Raw genomic sequence first — 19,668 nt, 5'->3', positions numbered from 1 at the left:
GGATGGATAGAGTTTTTGGAGCTGAAGTTCACGGGGCATCATTAGCAGACAATGTGGGTTGAGTCCACACACCACATATAAATATAGCAAATCACTTTAAATCTGGATGATTATGTACATTCCTTTGATTTCTTTAACTCACAGCATTGTCAAACAGGTAGCAACCCAGCTGTGATCCTAGTCTCTAATTAAGATATTTGAATGAGAAGAAACCTGTACTTTCATTCATGGGAAGGAAATTTGCCAGAGCTCGCTTAATGCTCAAAACTCATAATCATAAAGGTGATTGCTTAGTGTAACCTAAATTAAAACCCATATTCATTGTTACAAGATTACATGTTTTTCTTAATATTTTGCATTAAACGTTTAACATACGGTTTTGAGTAATTACATTTCAAAATGTAATTTGGTATTTGTCGGGCCAATTGGTAAACCTGAGGTTCATGCAATTTCTGACTTGTTATACTCTGGAGATAAATTATATGATATCCACAAATATTCACCTCTCACATTCTTTTCTTGTGGGTGTTGCTCTGATGCTAATGTGAAATGCTGTTTATCAAAATGATTTGCAGATTCAACTGCTTCAAAAGCTTTGGTTTCATTTTTATGCATAGAACATAGCCTTCTCATTAATTTTTTATTTCATTTACTAAATTTCAATAACCCTTTGAATATGTAATGACAGAGGTGAAAATAATCTCTTATCCTCTCTTATTCTTTCTTTTTGAATTTTTTTGTGACCCCAAACATAAGGCCTTAAAAACTGGTCATGTTTTATTCGATCACTTGTGTCTCTTTCTAGAATTTAAGGATATCTGCATGCATGTCTCTTCCTCTCTTTTTTTAAGACTGTCGCAAATGGTTGATCAAATTTATATTGAGGTCATTAAAGGTAGGATTTTATTTATTCCTCTTTTGAGTACACTCTGTTTTTCAGAATGAAAAATCTTTCATTTCTATTATCAAAACATAATATTGAATATGCCACAAAAGACAAATATATTTGCAAATCCTGTGGCAAAAATAATGTTACATTGGCTTAAAATGAACAGTTAGCATCATCTTAGATAGGACTTTGGCTTTGTCGGGCACAGTTTTGGGTAAATTACTTGGGCAATGGCTGTAGCTGAGTCTGTTTCCTGATTCCTGGACAGAAAAATTGCTCCCCTTCTACCCCTAAAACTGGCATGGTTGATCCCATAGATAGAGATAAATAAAGCTATTTTCAGAATAATTCTGCCAGTAAGCTCACATCTATTTTGCAAATAAGTATACTGACATCATCTGGAGACATTTACTGCAGAAAAATCTTTCAAACTCTCAGGTGTGACCTAAGAACCTAAGTATTGAATTCTTAAGCTTGGGTAGCCCCTTTTGTGACTTGACTTCTGTTGGAATTCTCTAAAGAAAATAAAGAGGGTGAGCAAGACTTCAAGAGAAGGCCAGTAAATTGGAAGATGGAAAATTGGCTTCAAATATCTTGTTTTATTTCATACACTTAGAAAACTCAATGAACTCTTTGCCTTCTCTTGTTAACAACTCAATCGATCTTCTGGGACTTGGGAAGCTTTTACCCAAAGTCATTTGCTTTGATCACAAAGATGAAGAATGTGATGTTAACTAGCATCTTTGTTTACCTATTGTACTTAAGAAACATAACTGATAAAAGTCTTAAATATTTCACTACTAAGTAAGAAGGGGAATAATTTTATCTGGGCTTTCTGAAAAATGATGAGAGTGACACATTTTTTTAAGTTACTAAAAGCTGGATTTATTTGTTTCCACTTACTTGCTTTGGGACATACATACTGATAAATAGGAAAGTTTCCTTACAATGATAAATCTCACATTAAAAAAATGCTCTAATTGACATGTGTACTCTTTCAAGTCTTAAGAGAGGTAATAGTTTGCTGCAGGACTAATATATCTTAGCAGAGACACTAAAGGTAAGGGGAACAAGAGCTGCAGATAAAGATGCTGAAAAATAGCACAATTCTTAAAGCTCAATTTATCATTTAGCATTCAGAGGTCCCCAATTCAATGAAGATTAATCATGTTTTATAACTCTAATTTTGATATCTAATGTGGCAAGCTGTTATCCAAATTGATAGTATAATCATATGACAGTAGTGTTTTCTTTATATTTCTTTACAAAGTTAAATTCTGTGTATTTAAACATTACATTTACCATATGTAACAAGCCTAGAGATCTGAATATATGTTATGCCCATTCCTATTGACAGGACAAAGACTCAATCGTTCTCCTTTAAGGATATACAAAGGGAGATGTATTTGTTTGTCTGGATGAGTTAGGGTAAAATATCTGGCACTAATTCACCAAATGAAAAGATGCTATTACAAAAGAGTTATTGATTTTTTTTTTTTTTTTTTACCATTTAGATGACTTTGATGGCCTAGAAGACCACACTGGAGTTACAAGCTTTCCATTTATTCTATTTTATTGACTTATTGATAGAAATGTGATGCAGGAAAGAGTGAGGGGTAGGAAGTGAAAGAAATCCTATCAGAATGTATAAGAACTGGTAGGAACAGAGCTCTAGACAAGGGTCATGTTTCTCAATTTTTGCCCTGGTCCTGCATTTAGCTATGTAGCATTGGACAAATCTATGTTCCAAGCTCCAGTCATCTCATCTGTAAAGTGGACCCATAACCCCATTTCTGTCCATCTCTGGTATTATGAGGCAGTGTTCAAATAAGAATGGAGGCTTTAAAAATGCTTTGGAACCAATAAATGCAGTTATTATTGGGGAGAGATACGACTTTAGTGAAAGAAGTAACGAAGAATGACACAAGTACTTATTAAATTATTAACAGAAAGTAGTAGTATATAGATAATTTTTAAAACTACTATAGTATAGTACTGTAAGAAATGTACACACAGATTACTAGAAAATTCACAAAGGTCCGATAATATCCTGAGAACCACTGTCTTAGAAGTGTAATGACATAGTGTACATATATGCCTGCTCTAAAATCCCATTGATTTGAAGTTTTCTGGATGAATCCCACATGGACATGTTATTCTATTATCCCCTACTTTTCATGACTTAAAATGAATAATAAAAATGCCTGCTTCTTTTTCCCCATATACATCCAGGTGAGACTGAAAAAATGAGAACTGTCACTTGTAAATACCTGCCATGTTTTAACCTCATGAATTGACCTTCTTTTTATTGTCCAGGGATGAATAGTGGGACATTCTTACAGAGAATCTGCGTGGAGACCAGTGACAATTGATCCTGTTCAAATCACAGGGAAAACCAGTGACTGTAAAAAATCAACTAATTTTTAGTTCTGTTCAGGGAAAGGAACAGCTTGCTTTCCAAAGACTTCTTGAATTGGAGCACAAACTTGATTAACCCACTCATGACCTGCCAAGATACCAGCTGTTAAAAAAAATGTGATGTTCCTGATTGGGATTTTGTTTGTCATCTAAGCTTAGATCATTTGCAGAGGTCATTATAGTCTTGAAAGGGAATTAAAAAGAAAAGTAAACTGTTTCAACCATTGTGGAAGACAGTGTGGCAATTCCTCAAAGATCTAGAACTAGAAATACCATTTGACTCAGCCATCCCATTACTGGGTATATACCTGAAAGATTATAAATCATGCTGCTATAAAGACACATGCACACATATGTTTATTGCAGCACTATTCACAATAGTGACTTGGAACCAACCCAAAGACTTGGAACCAACGCAGGTGTCCATCAGTGATAGACTGGATTAAGAAAACGTGACACACATACACCATGGAATACTATGCAGCCATAAAAAAGATGAGTTCATGTCCTTTGTAGGGACATGGATGAAGCTGGAAACCGTCATTCTCAGCAAACTGTCGCAGGGACAAAAACCCAATTATCGCATGTTCTCACTCATAAGTGGGAATTGAACAGTGAGAACACTTGGACACAGGAAGGGGAACATCACACACGGGGTCCTGTCGTGGGCTTGGGGGAGTGGGGAGGGATAGCATTAGGAGATATACCTAATGTAAATGAGGAGTTAATGGGTGCAGTACACCAACATGGCACATGTATACGTATGTAACAAACCTGCACATTGTGCACCTGTACCCTAGAACTTAAAGTGTAATAAAAAAATAAATAAAAATAATAAAAAAAGAAAAGTTGTCTTATTAGTATATATTCCTGTGAGAGCGAGATCTTTGTATCTTATGTTAATTTCTATATTCCCCTCATAGCAACTAAAAGAATGCCTGAAATATGAAAGTTGGTTAATAAATATTTTTAAATGAATACATGAATCTAAAAATGGCAAAGAAAGTATCACAAAGTATCAACACAAAGTAAAGGAGTATGACATCAGAAATCAATAAAACTTAATTGCAGCCTCAGCTGTGATGCAGAGTTTCTCAATCATTTCCCCTTTCTGGAACAATTTCACCATCTGTAAAATGGAAGCGTTGTTCTAAGTGTTGTTTTAGTTCCTAGATTTTAAGGTTAAGTCAGCTAGCGTACATATAGCTGTGTCCAAGATTGCTTTAAACCTCAGCATGTCCTCAAGTATAATGCAAATGTTTCTCAGGCAAAATATTGCCTGAGATAAAATGATGAAATTCCTGAATACATTTTATAGAGACTTGCTGTTCAACATTTCTTGGCTGAAAGATATGATGGATTCATTCCTTATTAGCATGTGCAGATAAAACATGCATTCTGCTCAGAATGAGAGGTGTGGTCCTCACTGGCAGGGAACAGAGAGTTTTTTATCTAAGCGTTCAGTTTCCTGTGGTTTGTCTTAGGAAGTCTTGTGTACTTCCACCCCAACCCCACTAGCCTAACCTCTGCTTTTTATTATGCTTTACTGCAACTATGCTTATCTATCTGTTCCCCAAAATGTTCCCTACATTCTGGCTGCTGAACGCTTTTGGGGGTGTTCATCTGTCCTTGCTTCCTGTCTTCTTTCTTTCCTCTCTCTCCCTTGGCAATCCAGAAAGGGGTATGGACGTGTCAAAGATCACACAGAGAGCTAGAGGCTAAGAAAGATCAAGAACCCTGTACTCTTAACTCTCAATGCCTCTATCACCAAAATCTTTGTCCACCCCTCCCCACCCCCAGGTGCTCTTTCCAGTTTCTTTGTGGCCATTTACACTGTTCCCTTGTCTCCCTCTCTCACCTAACAATCTTGTCCACAAATCCATGCAGGTGCCAGCCACACCCTCTTCCCAGCATCCTCACTGAGGCAGTGATTCCTTGGGACTCTTAACTTTGTAATTTTCTTGACTTTTTTTTTTTATATTCAGGAATTTTCTCTTCTATACTGAGCTTGGAATGTTTTGAGGTAAAGATCATTTAGGACTGTGTTCAGTTGCAAATAAGAGAAAACTGACTGCTGTGAGTTGACACGAAAAGGTGTTTCATTTTCTCTCATATCAGGAAGTAGGTGGGTGCTAACAGTATTTATTCTGTTCAATGGTGCATGACGTCAAGGACTCTGGTTCTCTCTTTTTCTGGTTTACCAGTTTTAAGGAATTGGTCATCCTTTTGCTGTGTCCTAGTGGTGCCAAGAGGACAGTAATAGTGCAGACATCATAATATATAGAGGGTTAGAGGAAAAGTCATGCCAGCTTTCTCTCTCTCTCTCTCTCTCTCTCTCCCCCCCCTCCCTCTGTCTGTTTTTACCATGGGAGTAAAACTTTTCCCAGAACTGACTCTAGGAAATTTCTCCCTCTTTTGTGGGTCACGTGATTATTTGTAGTTGAAAAGAGGCTGGGAGATTGGGAAACATACTTGACCCCTTTTGACTGTGATCAGGGATGAGCGGTTGTATGGGACTGGATGCCTCACCACCCTAAAACCAGGAATCTCTCAGCAAAGATGGGAGGGGAAATGGAGGTGATATGATTTGACTGTGTTCCCACCCAAATCTCCTCTTGAATTGTAGCTCCCATAATTCCCACATGCTGTGGGAGGGCCCCAGTGGGGGATAACTGAATCATGAGGGCAGTTCCCCCATACTGTACTGGTGGTGGTGAATAAGTCTCGGGAGATCTGATGGTTTTTTAAAGGGAAACCCATTTCGCTTGGTTCTCATGTTTTCTCTTGTGTGCTGCCATGTAATATGTGCTTTCTGCCTTCTGCCATGATCGTGAGGTCTCCCCAGCCATGTGGAACTGTGAGTTCATTAAAGCTCTTTTTCTTTATAAATTACCCAGTCTTGGGTATGTTTTTATCAGCAGCATGAAAACACACTAATGCGGGAGGGTTGGACAGTCTTATTCACAATGACCTTGACCTTTCAAAGTTAACCCCTCTCTTCCCTCCATTAAGTATCCATCCTTTCACAGACATGTAACATCTCATTTGAAATTGAATTTCTTTTATAAAACCTTTGGTGATTCCTCTAACAAGAGGTGTTATATGTATGTTTATCTCCTTTTATAATATGTATTCTCTTCTCCTCTTAATCTGTGGAGTACGTGAGGACAGATCAGTGTCTTGTCATTTAGCTTAAAGTATTGAAAGATTAAAACCTCAGTACTACTCTGCCATTCAGTTGTGATTTGAGGTGAGTTATTTTATTTCAGAATGCCTCTTTTTTTCTCCCCACTCATAAGGTGGTATAATCATTGAATGTGTTAATAGATAAGAAGTACTTAGAATAGCATCAGCACACAGAACTCATGGGACCCAGTCCTTCAACTATGATTAATATTATCTCTGTTAAACTCTTTGGATCTCAGTTTCTCCATGTGTAATGGAGAATTGGATGTGGGCATTCTAAGGCTTCTTCTGCTTCCATGTATTACTTCTTTAAAAACAAACAAACACCATTGAGGCTGGGCATGGTGGTTCACGCCTGTAATCCCAGCACTTTTGGGAGGCCAAGGTGGACGGATCACCTGAGGTCAGGGGTCCTAGACCAGTCTGGCCAACATAGTGAAACCCCATCTCTACTAAAAATGCAAGAATTAGCCGGGCATGGTGGTGTGCGCCTGTAATCCCAGCTACTCAGGGGGCGGAGGCAGGAGAATTGCTTGAACCCAGGAGGCGGAGTTTGCAGTGAGCTGAGATCGCACCATTGCACTCCAGCCTGGGGGATAAGAGCGAGACTTGGTCTCAAAAAAAAAAAAAAAAAAAAAAAAAATTGAGTTTTTCTTATAATAGTCTCAATAAATATTTACTAAATTAAATTGGGATATCTAAATAATAGATCATCAATAGAACTGTATTGTATATCAGCTCTCTCAGGATTGAGTTGCAGGCTTTAAATTTTCTGTTGTTTCTGCTTATTAGATCAAAAATAATTCATAATCATTTGGGAGAGAAAAGTATTTTATTGGAAAGCATCTGCGGTGTGATTCCTGAGATGATTCTTGCTGTTAAAGATTGCTAGCTACCAAGTGCAGACAGAAAACTGACCAGTTTTCAGCTCTGAATCAAGAAGCAGATTGATTTCTGGGACTCTGAAATTCTTTTCATTACCTCAGTGGCTTGTATCTCTCTTGTATGTATCACTCTCTTAAGCTTTTGACAGTGGACTTTCTCAGTGAAAGCTGAGGTGCTATGAATGGAGTTGTCCTATCTCTCATGGCTCTTCAATTGCCACATTTACAATGAAACTTTCCAGTTCTCCCTACTTGTTGGCTCCCCACAGAAGTGTGAATTAATTTGGCAATTGCAATACCAACTGGCAGCATCAAACTCTGATTATATTTTCCGTGTGTCCGAGGAGAATGTAGTTTGCTGAATTATCACCATTACTGAGAAATAAGCTAAGTGATATTCAGATACCAGATATGTGTGTGTGTGTGTGTGTGTGTGTGTGTGTGCAATGCACGATTCCATTTTTTGCTGGTAGGTACATGGGACCATCATTATTGTCTCACAGTGACACTCTTGGTATGGCTTCAATGTTTGTGTTGATGTCATCTACTCACAATATAAGTGTATTTTTAAACCTACCACATTCTCTTATGGATCTGAGGCAAATAAGGGGTGGATTGTCTTTCCAGTAGGTACAATTCAAGCCTTCCAAGAACTGATTTTCAAAACAACATGTTTATTTCTCTTTCTCTGTTTTCCAGTTTTCTTTCGTTTTTACATTTTAGCTTTGCGAACAGGTTTATTCCCATTACCATGTTAATAGCCAATCTCTTCTGTCGAGGTGTTTAATTTTGCTCACCTGCAGGCAATTCCCTGTAAGAGGGGATGAGCATCTCAATTCTGCAATCATGAAACTCTGCACATCAGTTCCCCCAGTGTACACCGGGTGAGCCCTCAATCTATGTGTGCAGACTGCTCCTCTACTAGACATGTTGCCAAATGGAGTTTGCTCCAATTTGCTTAATCACTCAGCTGTAATTGAATCCCGATGGGAAGCTGAGTTTCCATACAAAATTATACCCCTTCTCTTGCTGAGAAGATGGTAAAGTAGCCATTTCTTCTCCCCAGGAGTCCCAGGACAGTTTGCAGATGGTTTCATCCCTCCATCCTTCATAATGCTTTCCAGACTTGGAGGAATCATGGTATTGAGACTGTAGTCGCCATTGCCCAGGGATATATCTGTTGCTGGCTCTCTGTACCATTGTAAGCTTTATAACAAAGCACAATGATTTACCCTTTCCTTCCTTTTCTCTATGCCACCTTCCTAAGAGCTCCTCAAAAAATGTTTGGCAAAAATATCATTGAACAAATTTTACTTCTACCCGAGTAGGCTACAACCAGTATGGAGACACCCAGGTGAATATGTCTCAAAATCTGACCACCTGCAGCAGTTTCACATAGAGCAGTGGAGTGGGCCCTAAGCTAGCGGCATCAGCATCACCTGGGAAGCTGTTCCAACTACAAATTCACAGGCTTTACGCAAACTAAGAATCTCTAGAAGTGGGGATCAGAAATGTGCTTCACAAGCTCTTCTGTAAGTGTGAATTCTCATATTTTGTTTGATTGTTTGTGTTTTTATTGCTGAGTGTGAGAGTTATTTATATATTTTGGATACATTCTTTTATCAAACATATACTTTTAACCAAGTCTCTGACTTGTGCTTTCGTTTTCTCAATGCCGTCTTTCACGGAACAAAAGATTTAAATTTTCATAAATCCAATTTATCATGTTTTTCTTTGTAGATTGTGCTTTGGGTATTATATTCAAAAACTCATTGGCAAAATCCAAGGTCATATTGATTTTCCCTTTGTTTTATTCTAAAAGTTTTCTAGCTTTATATTTTACACTTGAGTCTATTATCCATTTAGAGTTAATTTCTGTATAAGATATAAGGCAAGGTTTATTATTTCTGCATAAGAAAATCCAATTATTTTGGCATCATTTGTTGAAAAGACTATTCTTTTTCCTTTGATTGCCTTTGCATGTTAGCCAACAATCAGTTGACTGTATTTGTGTTGGCGTAATTCTGAGGCTGTATTTTCTTCCCTTTGTTCAACTATCAATACTTTTTACCAACATTATACACTGCTTGATTCCTGTAGCTTGAAAGTAAGTCTTAAACTTAGGTAGTGTGAGTCTCCAATTATTTTATTTTTCAGAATTGTTTTGACTATTCCATTTCCTTTGCCCTTCCATATAAATGTTAAGTTAGATGTTGAAATCTACAAAAATAAAAAAAAAATTTACGAAATGTTTGATATAGATAGCATTGAATCTATAGATAGATTTGGGAAGAATTTACTTACATGTTTAAAAATATATTTTAGCCATGTTTTATAGTTTTCAGCACACGGACCTTGTACATATTTTGTTGCCTAAGTAGGACTGGTTTTTCGGTGATACTATTAAATGGCATTGTGTTTCAATGTAAAATTCCAGTAGTTCCTTGCTGATATATGATTGACTGTTGCTTATTCAGTTTCATTTCCTGCAACGTTGTTTAAGGAACTTATTCTAGGAGATTTTTTGATAGTTTTTTTTTGGAGAGTGAGGGATTTCTATGTCATATGTAAATAGAACTGATTTTACTTTTTCCTTTGAAACATGTATATAGTTTGTTTCTTTTTTCTCCCCTCATTTTGGCAAGATTTTATAGTACAGTATTGAACAGGATAGGGCAACCTTGCCTTGTGGTGTCTTACTATTAAATGTGATGCTAGCTGTAGGCTTTTTGTAGATGCCTATTCTTGGGCTAAAGAAATTATCTTCTAATTCTAGTTTACAGAGTTTATTATTGTTATTATAAATATATATATATAGACAGAGAGATAATTTTGTTAAGTACTTTCTCTGCATGTATTAAGGTGCTCATGTTTTTTCTTATTTAGTCTGACAATATGTAAATAATGATTGATTTTTCAGATAATTAGCCTTTTGTTCTTTGAATAAAACCCACTCAGTCTTAATCTTTTTAAAAATGTGTTGTTGGATTTGTTTAGTTAAAATATTTTTAAGAATATTTGCAAATATGTTCCAAGTAATATTGTCTGTATTACTGTTTTTTTTGGTAATTTTTGTTTGGTAATATCTTTTCCTGGTTTAGGTATTAGGTAATACTGATCTCATAAAATGAGTTATGTTCTCTTTTCTTCCATTCTCTGGAAGAGATTGTGTAGATTATGTTTTATGTATTCATTCACTGATAGAATTCATCAGTTAAACCATCTGAGCCTGAATCTTTATTTTCTGAAAGATTTTTAAATGACGAATTTGGCATTTTTAATTTACATAGGACTATTCAGATTATTATGCATTCAGTTTTGGTACTTTGTATCTTTCAAGGAATTCTTTCATATCATTTACATAGCTGAACTTACTGATGTAGAGTTATTCCTAATATCCTCGTATTGTGTTTGGATATCCATGAGATCATCAGGGTTACCCTTCTTTCATTCCTAAATAGGGTCATTTGTTAGTTCTCCATTTTTGTCTCAGTCTGCATTTCATATCTATCAATTTTATTTATATTTTCAAAAAAAGCAACTTAAAAAAATAATAAAAGACCTGGGATCTTGCTATGTTGCCCAGACTGATCTCCAACTCCTGGGCTTAAGTGACTCTCCCGTCTCAGTCTCTTGAGTAGCGAATCTGTAGGTTTTCACAATCATGCTCTGCTAAAAATGCAGCTTTTGATTTCATTGTTTTTCTCTATTATATTTGTTTTTAAACTCATTGATTTTTTTGCTTTAGCTTTTATTATGTCCTTTCTGGTTTTGTTTTGTTATGTTTTTGTTTTTTTTGGTATTTACTCAGTTATTTTCTCTTAAACTGAAAGTTTAGGTTGCTGATTTTAGATGTTTCTTCTTTTCTAATATAAACATAATGCCATGTTTCCATCTAAACACTGCTTTAGCTGTAACTTACAAATTTTGATATATTGTACTTTCATTTATATTTAGCTCAAAATATTTTTAAATTTACCTCGACACTTCTCTTTGACCCATGGGTTATTTTGTAGTATATTGTTTAATTTCCAAGTGTTTGGAGAGATTCCTGTTATCTTTCTGTTATTGATTTCTACTTTGATTCTGTTATACTCTGAGAAAATACTTTGTATTATTTCTAAGCTTTAAAAATGTTTTTTGTATGGCTCAAAATATGGTCTATCTTAATAAATGTTGCATTTGTGCTTGAAAAGAATAAGTGCGTTTCTGTTGTGTGGGTTGTCAATTAGGTCAATATGATTGATAGTTTTGTTGGGTGTTTATATGTTAAAGAAGGACCACAGGTGATTCCATGTATGCTGAAAGTTGAGAGCCACTTGGAGTGAGCTAACACTAGTTGGGATTCCAGTGTAATGAAGGCTTAATTTGTATTTGATTTTATATTTGTCCGTGTTTGTGGAAGTCTAGAAGCTTCCACCCAGTTGTCCATGTTCTAGGTTTGAGCTTATTGATTACAAATATCTCCTAAACACATTACACATTAGAGTAAGGTTTTTTACCTGTCTCTGTCCCTGGATCTTGTGCCCCTTGCATGGCCATTAGGGTTTTTCTATAAATATTTCCTCTATCCTTTTCATCGATACTGGCTTTTAAGTGTGTTTTATAAAATGCTAGATCGAGGAGCAACTGCTAAGCAAGAAGCAGGGAAGTAAGATGTATACACATTGCTTAGTAAACTGATGAGTATTTCTCCATCTTGAAATTCATAATGCCAGTGAATATCATACTGGCTCTGACAAGTTTGGAGTTAACACATCTCTATTCCTCCCTTTCCCTAACATAAAATGAGCAATATTAAATACTTTATCAGATTTTTGAGAAGACTAAATGAGATAACATCTGTAAAACACTTGATGACTTGGGCACATAGTATGTTGTCAATAAGTGTTTGTTACCATGATTTACTGTAGTTGGTGTTCTTGGTTTTAGTTTATTCCATTTATTCCACTGGAGTTGATCTTTAAAAATAGAGATGGGTGAAAAGGGAAAAAAAAATTCTGGGAATGCAAACACCACAAAAGTCACAGAGATACACAGAACTTTACCTGTTCCAATTTCTTTATTGTAGTTTCCTTTTTGTAGTGTTAGTAAGGGGTATTACATTCAATTCAAAAACCTTCTTCAACCTAGCCACTTTTTCTTCCTACCTAAACCTGCCTCCTCTGAAGTAATATCATTGGTATTGCTGGGAATAATTAGATATTTGTAAGTGTACTATAAAGAGAATGTCATGCAATACCATGGAAAGTGTGTTAGGTATGAACAGCATCTCAGGACTCAGCATGATGTCTTATGCCATCCTCGCTTAGCAACAGCATCAAGGAAGTATTGTGTATCCAGGATTCAGAATCTCCTCATCTACCTTGCTTGGCTGCTTTGACATCTCTGTGGAAACATTCTTGACCCTATGTTTTCTTTTCTTAAACAGGTGGACTCTGCATTGCCCAGTCTGTGAGAATCCCCCAGGAACGCAAAGACAGGACCATTGACTTTGATAGAATTATCAAACAACTCCTGGATACCCCCAACTCCAGGGCCGTCGTGATTTTTGCCAACGATGAGGATATAAAGTAAGAATAACTGATGACATTTGTTAATATGCATGTCGCAACTTTAGGAGAAAGATGAGGCTGCTGGCTGTGACAGGAAAAGATAGCATAAGATCAAAGCTGTAATCATACAGCAGCAAAGTCTGTGGTTGCCTCTACCCCAACACATGTAGTAGTAGCATGGTATGGTCACGTGTTATGGTCGCATATTTTATTTTTCCTCTGTTAGCAAAATAAGTATTCCATTAATTGTAAAAACAGAAAACTCTAGATCTTTTAAAAGTATTTTATTTAACATTTTTTCCAAACATATTAATAACACACTTTTATCCAAAGAATGGTTCTCTTAATGTAAAAGAAAATGTCTTAAAATTCTGGTTTTATTGCTAGTGCCTTAACTGTAATATGTTCAAATCAAAAACTTGTCCTACCTCTACATTCTCCAATCCACTTTTTCTTTTTTCTTTTCAGACCTTGATCCTTCTTGGACTCAAAAATCTGCTTGTAATCTTGACTTTCCTTTTGTCCTGGCTCCTTGTATTTTTGGCCAAGCCACGTACAAGCAAGCTTTGACTTGTTTCCACAATGTAAATGTCTCTTGCTTTTTTTTTCTGATCACGAACCAACCTGGTCCACAGTCCTCATTTTTAGAATTTTTAGAATATTTGTTTTTATAATCTTTATTTTTAGAATAAACAGTAAATAAACCTGATTACAAAATTTAAAATAAACGTATAATTTCCATCTTGTCCCACAGCTAACAAGTTCTCTCCAGGTACAATAGCTAATTAAAAGTTTCTTATATATCCTTGTGGAGACATTCTGTATATATGCTAGAGGGATGTGCTGCTTGTTTTTACACAAATGGTAGCATATTATGTGTATTCCTGTTCAGCATTTTGTTTATCATTTTATCATGGAGATCACTGAATATCAGTACCTATACATCTATTCAGTCTTTTCAATAGCCAGGCAGAATTTCATTTTACATAGGTACTGTAATTTATCTAACTGCTCCCTGATTGACATTTAATTTGGATTACAGACTATTGAAATTACAAATAATGCTGCAATTAACTTCCTTTTGCACAAATCTGTGTGTATAAATATAAATAGAAAAATAGGTTAATCTATAATGTATTATGCAATATATAAATTTGTAATGTGATAAAACATAACATGATAAAACATGCAAATATGCTTTATGTAGATATAATAAATATTTATAAAATACATTTCTATTAAAAAATTTCTAAGACAAAGATATGTCCCTTCTTAAAAATATATAAATATTGTCTCCCAGAGGAGTCATGCCAATTTATATGTCCATTGACGTGAAAGAGTTATTTGTGTGTGTTTTAAATCTTTGTCTATCTAATAGTTCAAAATAATATATCTTTGACTTTGAGGTGAATATCTTTTATTCAGGGTAAAGGTTTAATGGCCTGGACCCTTAAATTCCTGCTTGGATTTTTCAGTGTCTTTACCACCAGTGTCTCCAGCCTGTCTCTCTCCCTGCTTTGTGTATTCTGGACACTGCCCCTGAATCCATCCATCTCCTAGTATAAAGCTCTGACCACAGGTGTGGTGGCAGGGCTGTTAAATGGAAAGAGTTTTGAAGTTTTAAATGAGGTTTATTTGCTCCTTAGATAATGAGCACTGTCTGACCTTGGGCAAGTTCCTCCCACTGCCTTCCAGGTTCTTTGGGCCTCAAGTCTCCTACCAATAAAATGAACATCCTTTAGAGTTCTTTTTCGGGTGATCTGGCTATTTCACCTTTCTAGTCTTATTGTATTCCAAATTCCCTCACATTTTGCTACTGTAGGCACATTGCTGTGGTGTGATCTCCCTCCCAATTCTGCATGCATTATTTCACCCTCTCTGGCCCATGTTTCCTTCCCTGCTTCATCACCTCAATGCTATCTCTAGTGCTGTCCTCTCAGGGAAGATTTATCGGATCAATGTCACTTTGGAAAATTCTTCGTACTAACTCAGTTTCATTGTTATGTGAATGGTGTCATTTTTATTGTTGGATTAATTAATGTCTGTATTCTTCACTAGTTTGTAAACATTAGGGCAGAAATGATGCCTCTTTCAACTTGCTTTTGTATTCTCAATAACTCAGAGGCTCAGGACATAGTAGAAGCTCAATAAATGGCATTGAACAAGTGAGTGAAATTCCTAACCTAATGCTTCATATTTAATAATTTAACAGTAAGCTTCTTTTCTTCCTGAACTTCGTGGTGATTTAATATGTGAGCTTATTTTCACAGTTTAGGCCTCATCGACATTCATCCAATTCTCCATCCAAAATGCATAACTCTGACCCTCCGATTTGTTCTGATTACTTCTCCATCATGGTCTTTGCTCATGATGTTTTTTCTCTCTTTATCTGTCTAACTTATGTCTCTTCTTCAAGGTCTATTTCAAGCATTCCGTTCTCCAGTTTGGGAGAACTGATCCCGATTCTGATCATCCCTTAAATGTATTATTTCTCTCCTAACAAAATTATCTTATGGCATTTTTCCCTTACTTTGTATTTTAGGTATCTATGAGATTTTGTTTTCATAATATTACTCTTTCTGTTACGGTACTTTAAAAAAAAATCTGCTAATACCCTTCTTGTTCATCTTATAAGTCCTTTTAACACCTATTTTACACTTTTGCTAAATATGTAATACATTGGTAAGATATGGCCTCATGTTTATTTTTAAATAGATTGCACAAGGCACATAAAAGATGTACGGTAAATAGTTCTGGTAACTAATTGGTTATAATACTCTTGACTTGCAAGTAGTGTGAGTTTTTCATATTTGGATGTAAACTGTATATAAGACATTCATTAATTATGCCCATTCTTTTTGCATTAGACTTGTGCGTTAAACATTATTATATATTGTCATTCATAATAGTGACGACAATAATTATTCTTGAGCACAGTACTAAAAGCCAACAGCATATAAATATTTCTTCTAAAGTGTCATCTTAAACGCAGTGTCTGAATTGTACTGATAACCCATAATGTTACATTATTTCTTTCTTCAGAAGATTTACATTGTAGATGGGAAAATTTGAGGTTTCTTGGAACATTAACTTCAAATACTTTGTCAGAGGGATAGCAGTGAGAAGATATTAATATCTAGATTTTAAAGCTAAGTGCTTAATCAGTCATGGGTATTGATAATTTGGATTTTAGACAAGAGTGGATTCTTTTTCTGAAATAATTTATTCTGATTATAAAAGGAACACATGCTCACTGTAAATCCACTGGGAAATAAAGATTTTATTTATTTATTTATTTATTTTTTTTATAAAAGGAACTGTTACATTTTACTTTGCCCCCAATCTGCTAGAAAAATGAAAGGTTAAGGAGAATAATCACAAACAATAATTTTAAATAATCTTCTATAAAACCTGCAATTCCAACACTCAGAGATAATTACTAATAAATTTCTAGTTTAATTTTTGCAATAAGTTTTTTATACATACACAAATTTTCTCCAACAGAATAAAGATCACATAGAATTTTGTCATTTTTTGCAATTCATATTATAGATTAATCATTTCATATCACAAGTACTTTTAAATGCTTTAATTATATTCTTATAACCTCTAAATTTTATGTTAATATATTAAACTGAACATACTTTTGTGTTTGTATCAGTTTTGACTTTCTTTTCCTGTTTTACTTGGCTTATCCCTACCTTTCTTATCCTCTTGAAACTTCATCAGCACCTCTCCAAACTTGTTAATAAAAGTTGTATGTCATTCTATATTTTCTGTGCCTTGATATGATTCTATGCTTTTAACTATGCATATATACACACATACAAGCAATTTTTGGCCAGCTTTTATTTTGTGAGAATTAAATATTTTATCATGTGTTTCATTTTAATTTTCTTTTTTAATGTGTAGTATCTAGTTTGATACCTTGTGGAAATCAAACTAAGTACATTTGTAATTGCTCTAGAATTCATCCTTTGGGTGTATTGTCATTTTTTTTTAAACCGGTTTCTCATTGCTCTGTATGTAGGTTAACCTAGTAATGAACAAACATTTTGACAGCATCTTTGATCATTTTTGGATACGTTATCAAAGTGGTATCTCTAGGCCGAAAGCATAAATATTTGATCTATTTTTATGAAAATAATACATTAAAAAACCAAACTACGACTAAAGTACTTTTGATGCAAAACATTAGTCTCCTGTTCCATCTCACCATACTTTCTGGTTCTGTTCTCTTTTGGCAGTTACTTTAACTCTTTAAACTGTTTCTTCTGGTTTTATCTGCATAATGTGTACATGTTGCAATTTTTGAATTATTAATTTTAAATATCTAATTCTTCTGTTAAATATAACTTATTTCTATTTCTATAGTCATAATATTCTATTAGGTTTTAATTTAACAAAAATCAGTATTTACATTACTGTGATGATATAAATATGATGCACTACAGCATCAAGTATGTTTTCTATGGTAGTTGTTTTTCTGGAAAACATTTTGTTGTTTTTTGAAGTTAATATGACAATCTTCATACTTTGATGGTTATCTTTAATATTTTTTCTATTGTTGTTATAGGCCTTTCACTTTTCTCTGTATATTCATATATAAGATTATCTGAGTTGCCTTGTTTTTCCTGAATACTTCCTTCCTGAAATCTCCATCATTCTGTTTTAATCTTGATCAGTTATTATCATTTGAAGAGTTTCTTCTTCTCAATCTCTTTGTTTTACCACTTCTTTTTTTTCTGGACCCTAACTGAATTTTATTCTTGATTTATTTCCTCATTTTGCTGGAGCATATCCTGTAGCTTTTTTTTTTTTTTTTTAAGAGTAAATTAAGGGAAAACTTGTTCATATATTTTATGTCTAAAAATGTTCTCATTCTGCCTCTACCCTTAATTAATAGTTAGGGTGGTAACGTGTGACATCATATTTATTTTTATTAATAAATGCATCATACCTAGTAAAGAAGTGATTTACAACAAATAGCTGTGGTGACTAATGAGTTGCAGAACTCTTAACTTATAGGGAATTTAGGGTTCTAATTGTGGATGGAAAAATCTAAAAGAGCTACTGAACAAATATGCAAATTCTATTTGTGTTGGGATTCTTTGTGTGTTAAATATTAACATTTTAAAGCCTTTTTGTCAGAATTTTGAAGCATTGTGGCATCATCCATCTTTTTTTTTTTTCTTTGACCTCTTGAGAGGTTAATAATATCGTTTCTTAGTTTTTTTCATGTCTTCTCATTTTCTCTTGAAGAGCTTTTAAAACATTCTCATTATTTCCAGGGATCTTATATTTCATGACATGCTTGATTTTCCTCCCATTATGCAGCTGGGTTTTTAAATTTGAAAACTTGTATTTTCAAGTTTTTGGATTTTTATTTATTAAAAATAATATTTAAAGATTTACTCTATTTTCTCTGTACATTTTTTTTTCTCTAAATGTTAGCTGGATATAGGTCTTCCTGGGTTGATTATTGATAAGAGGAAAAATAATTTTATTTCTTCTTATTTATTTTCCAACTTTTTGTTGTTTTGCATTCTAGAGAATTTTCTGCATTTGATACTAATGTAATTTTCATTTCATATTTTTAATAAGAGCTGTTTCTTGTTGTTTTTTTTTTCTTATTATCTTGTTCTTGATTACAGATATGATCATTCTCATTTAAATGTGTTTATTACTTTGGTTTTTTTCCATATGTTGTCTCTGCTCCACCCCACACATTTCCTTTTCCTTGTTAATTTTTCTATTTGACCATGGAGATTTTCCTCAATAATGAGTGTCTTCTGGCAATTCACATATGAGTAAGGCAGTAAAAAGCTCTGTGCCCATGGGCAGTGCATGACAACTGATGGGGTTGCCAGGGAGTCAGACTGACCATTCCGCTAGAGGACTTCTTTATAACAATATCTAGAGTCTACTTTCTGATACGCATCAGATTTTTACAGAAAAATTGTTTTCTATTTGGGGTAACATACCCCTAGTTCCCAGCATTTTGTGAGCAGAAGTTTAAGATTCCTAGAGTGTCTTAACATTTCAAATTCTATTATACTGACTTAGTCATTCCCTCCCAGCCCTATCTCCAGGTTTAACACACCATCTCTTATCCACCTTTTACCATTTTGGTGTTTACAATATCAGAACCTATTCCCTATGCTGCTTTTTTTTTTTTTTTTTTTTTTTTTTTTTAAGAAAACTGTCGTTTCCTGCCTGGAAGAAAAAGAAATAGAACTGGCCTTTGTCACCTTATTTACAATCTTTCACCCAATGTTCCTGCGTTTTGCCCTGTAGCTCTGTAGTGCCTGATACTCCCAAGTCCCGAGAGACAAACAAACCCCTTACCCTGCGGTCTTACCCACCAAAGGAGCTTCAGTTGTAGCTTTTTCTGTTCTACAAATGGAATTACATCTCATTAATCCTCAATCCCCTCTTCCAAAAATACTATTGCAATAACTTTTTCATTAATATTTCCCTTTTTTCTTTTATTTGCCCTCATTGTCCTGATATGTATATATAATATTTTCAATCATACACAAGTTATACATTTTTCATGTTTAACATGGAGTTCTGTTTATTTAAATAAATAATTAACATGTTTAATTCATAATCATATTGCTTTTCAGAGATAATATGTACCACCAGCAGTAAATGAGAGTACTCATTTCTCCAGTCCCAAGCCAAAACTCTTAAAGCAAACATTTTGGCCAATATGAGAAATGAATTTGGTACC

General features: G+C 34.6%; 1 protein-coding gene across 3 annotated transcripts in view; it reads left to right on the top strand.

Moving 5' to 3' along the window:
• Positions 1 to 19,668, top strand: part of GRM7 (glutamate metabotropic receptor 7) — an 899,796-nt gene that overhangs the window by 417,940 nt on the left and 462,188 nt on the right. For all 3 annotated transcript variants that reach the window (XM_007985083.3, XM_073009908.1, XM_073009909.1), the window contains exon 3: positions 12,809 to 12,950. In XM_007985083.3, the coding sequence (XP_007983274.1) occupies positions 12,809 to 12,950 (142 nt within the window). The remainder of the gene's footprint in view (positions 1 to 12,808; positions 12,951 to 19,668) is intronic.

This window comes from Chlorocebus sabaeus, chromosome 22 (assembly GCF_047675955.1).
Source record: "Chlorocebus sabaeus isolate Y175 chromosome 22, mChlSab1.0.hap1, whole genome shotgun sequence".
Lineage (NCBI taxonomy): Eukaryota > Metazoa > Chordata > Mammalia > Primates > Cercopithecidae > Chlorocebus > Chlorocebus sabaeus.
Note: the sequence above shows the minus strand (reverse complement) of the source record. Positions and strands in the feature narration are given on the sequence as shown.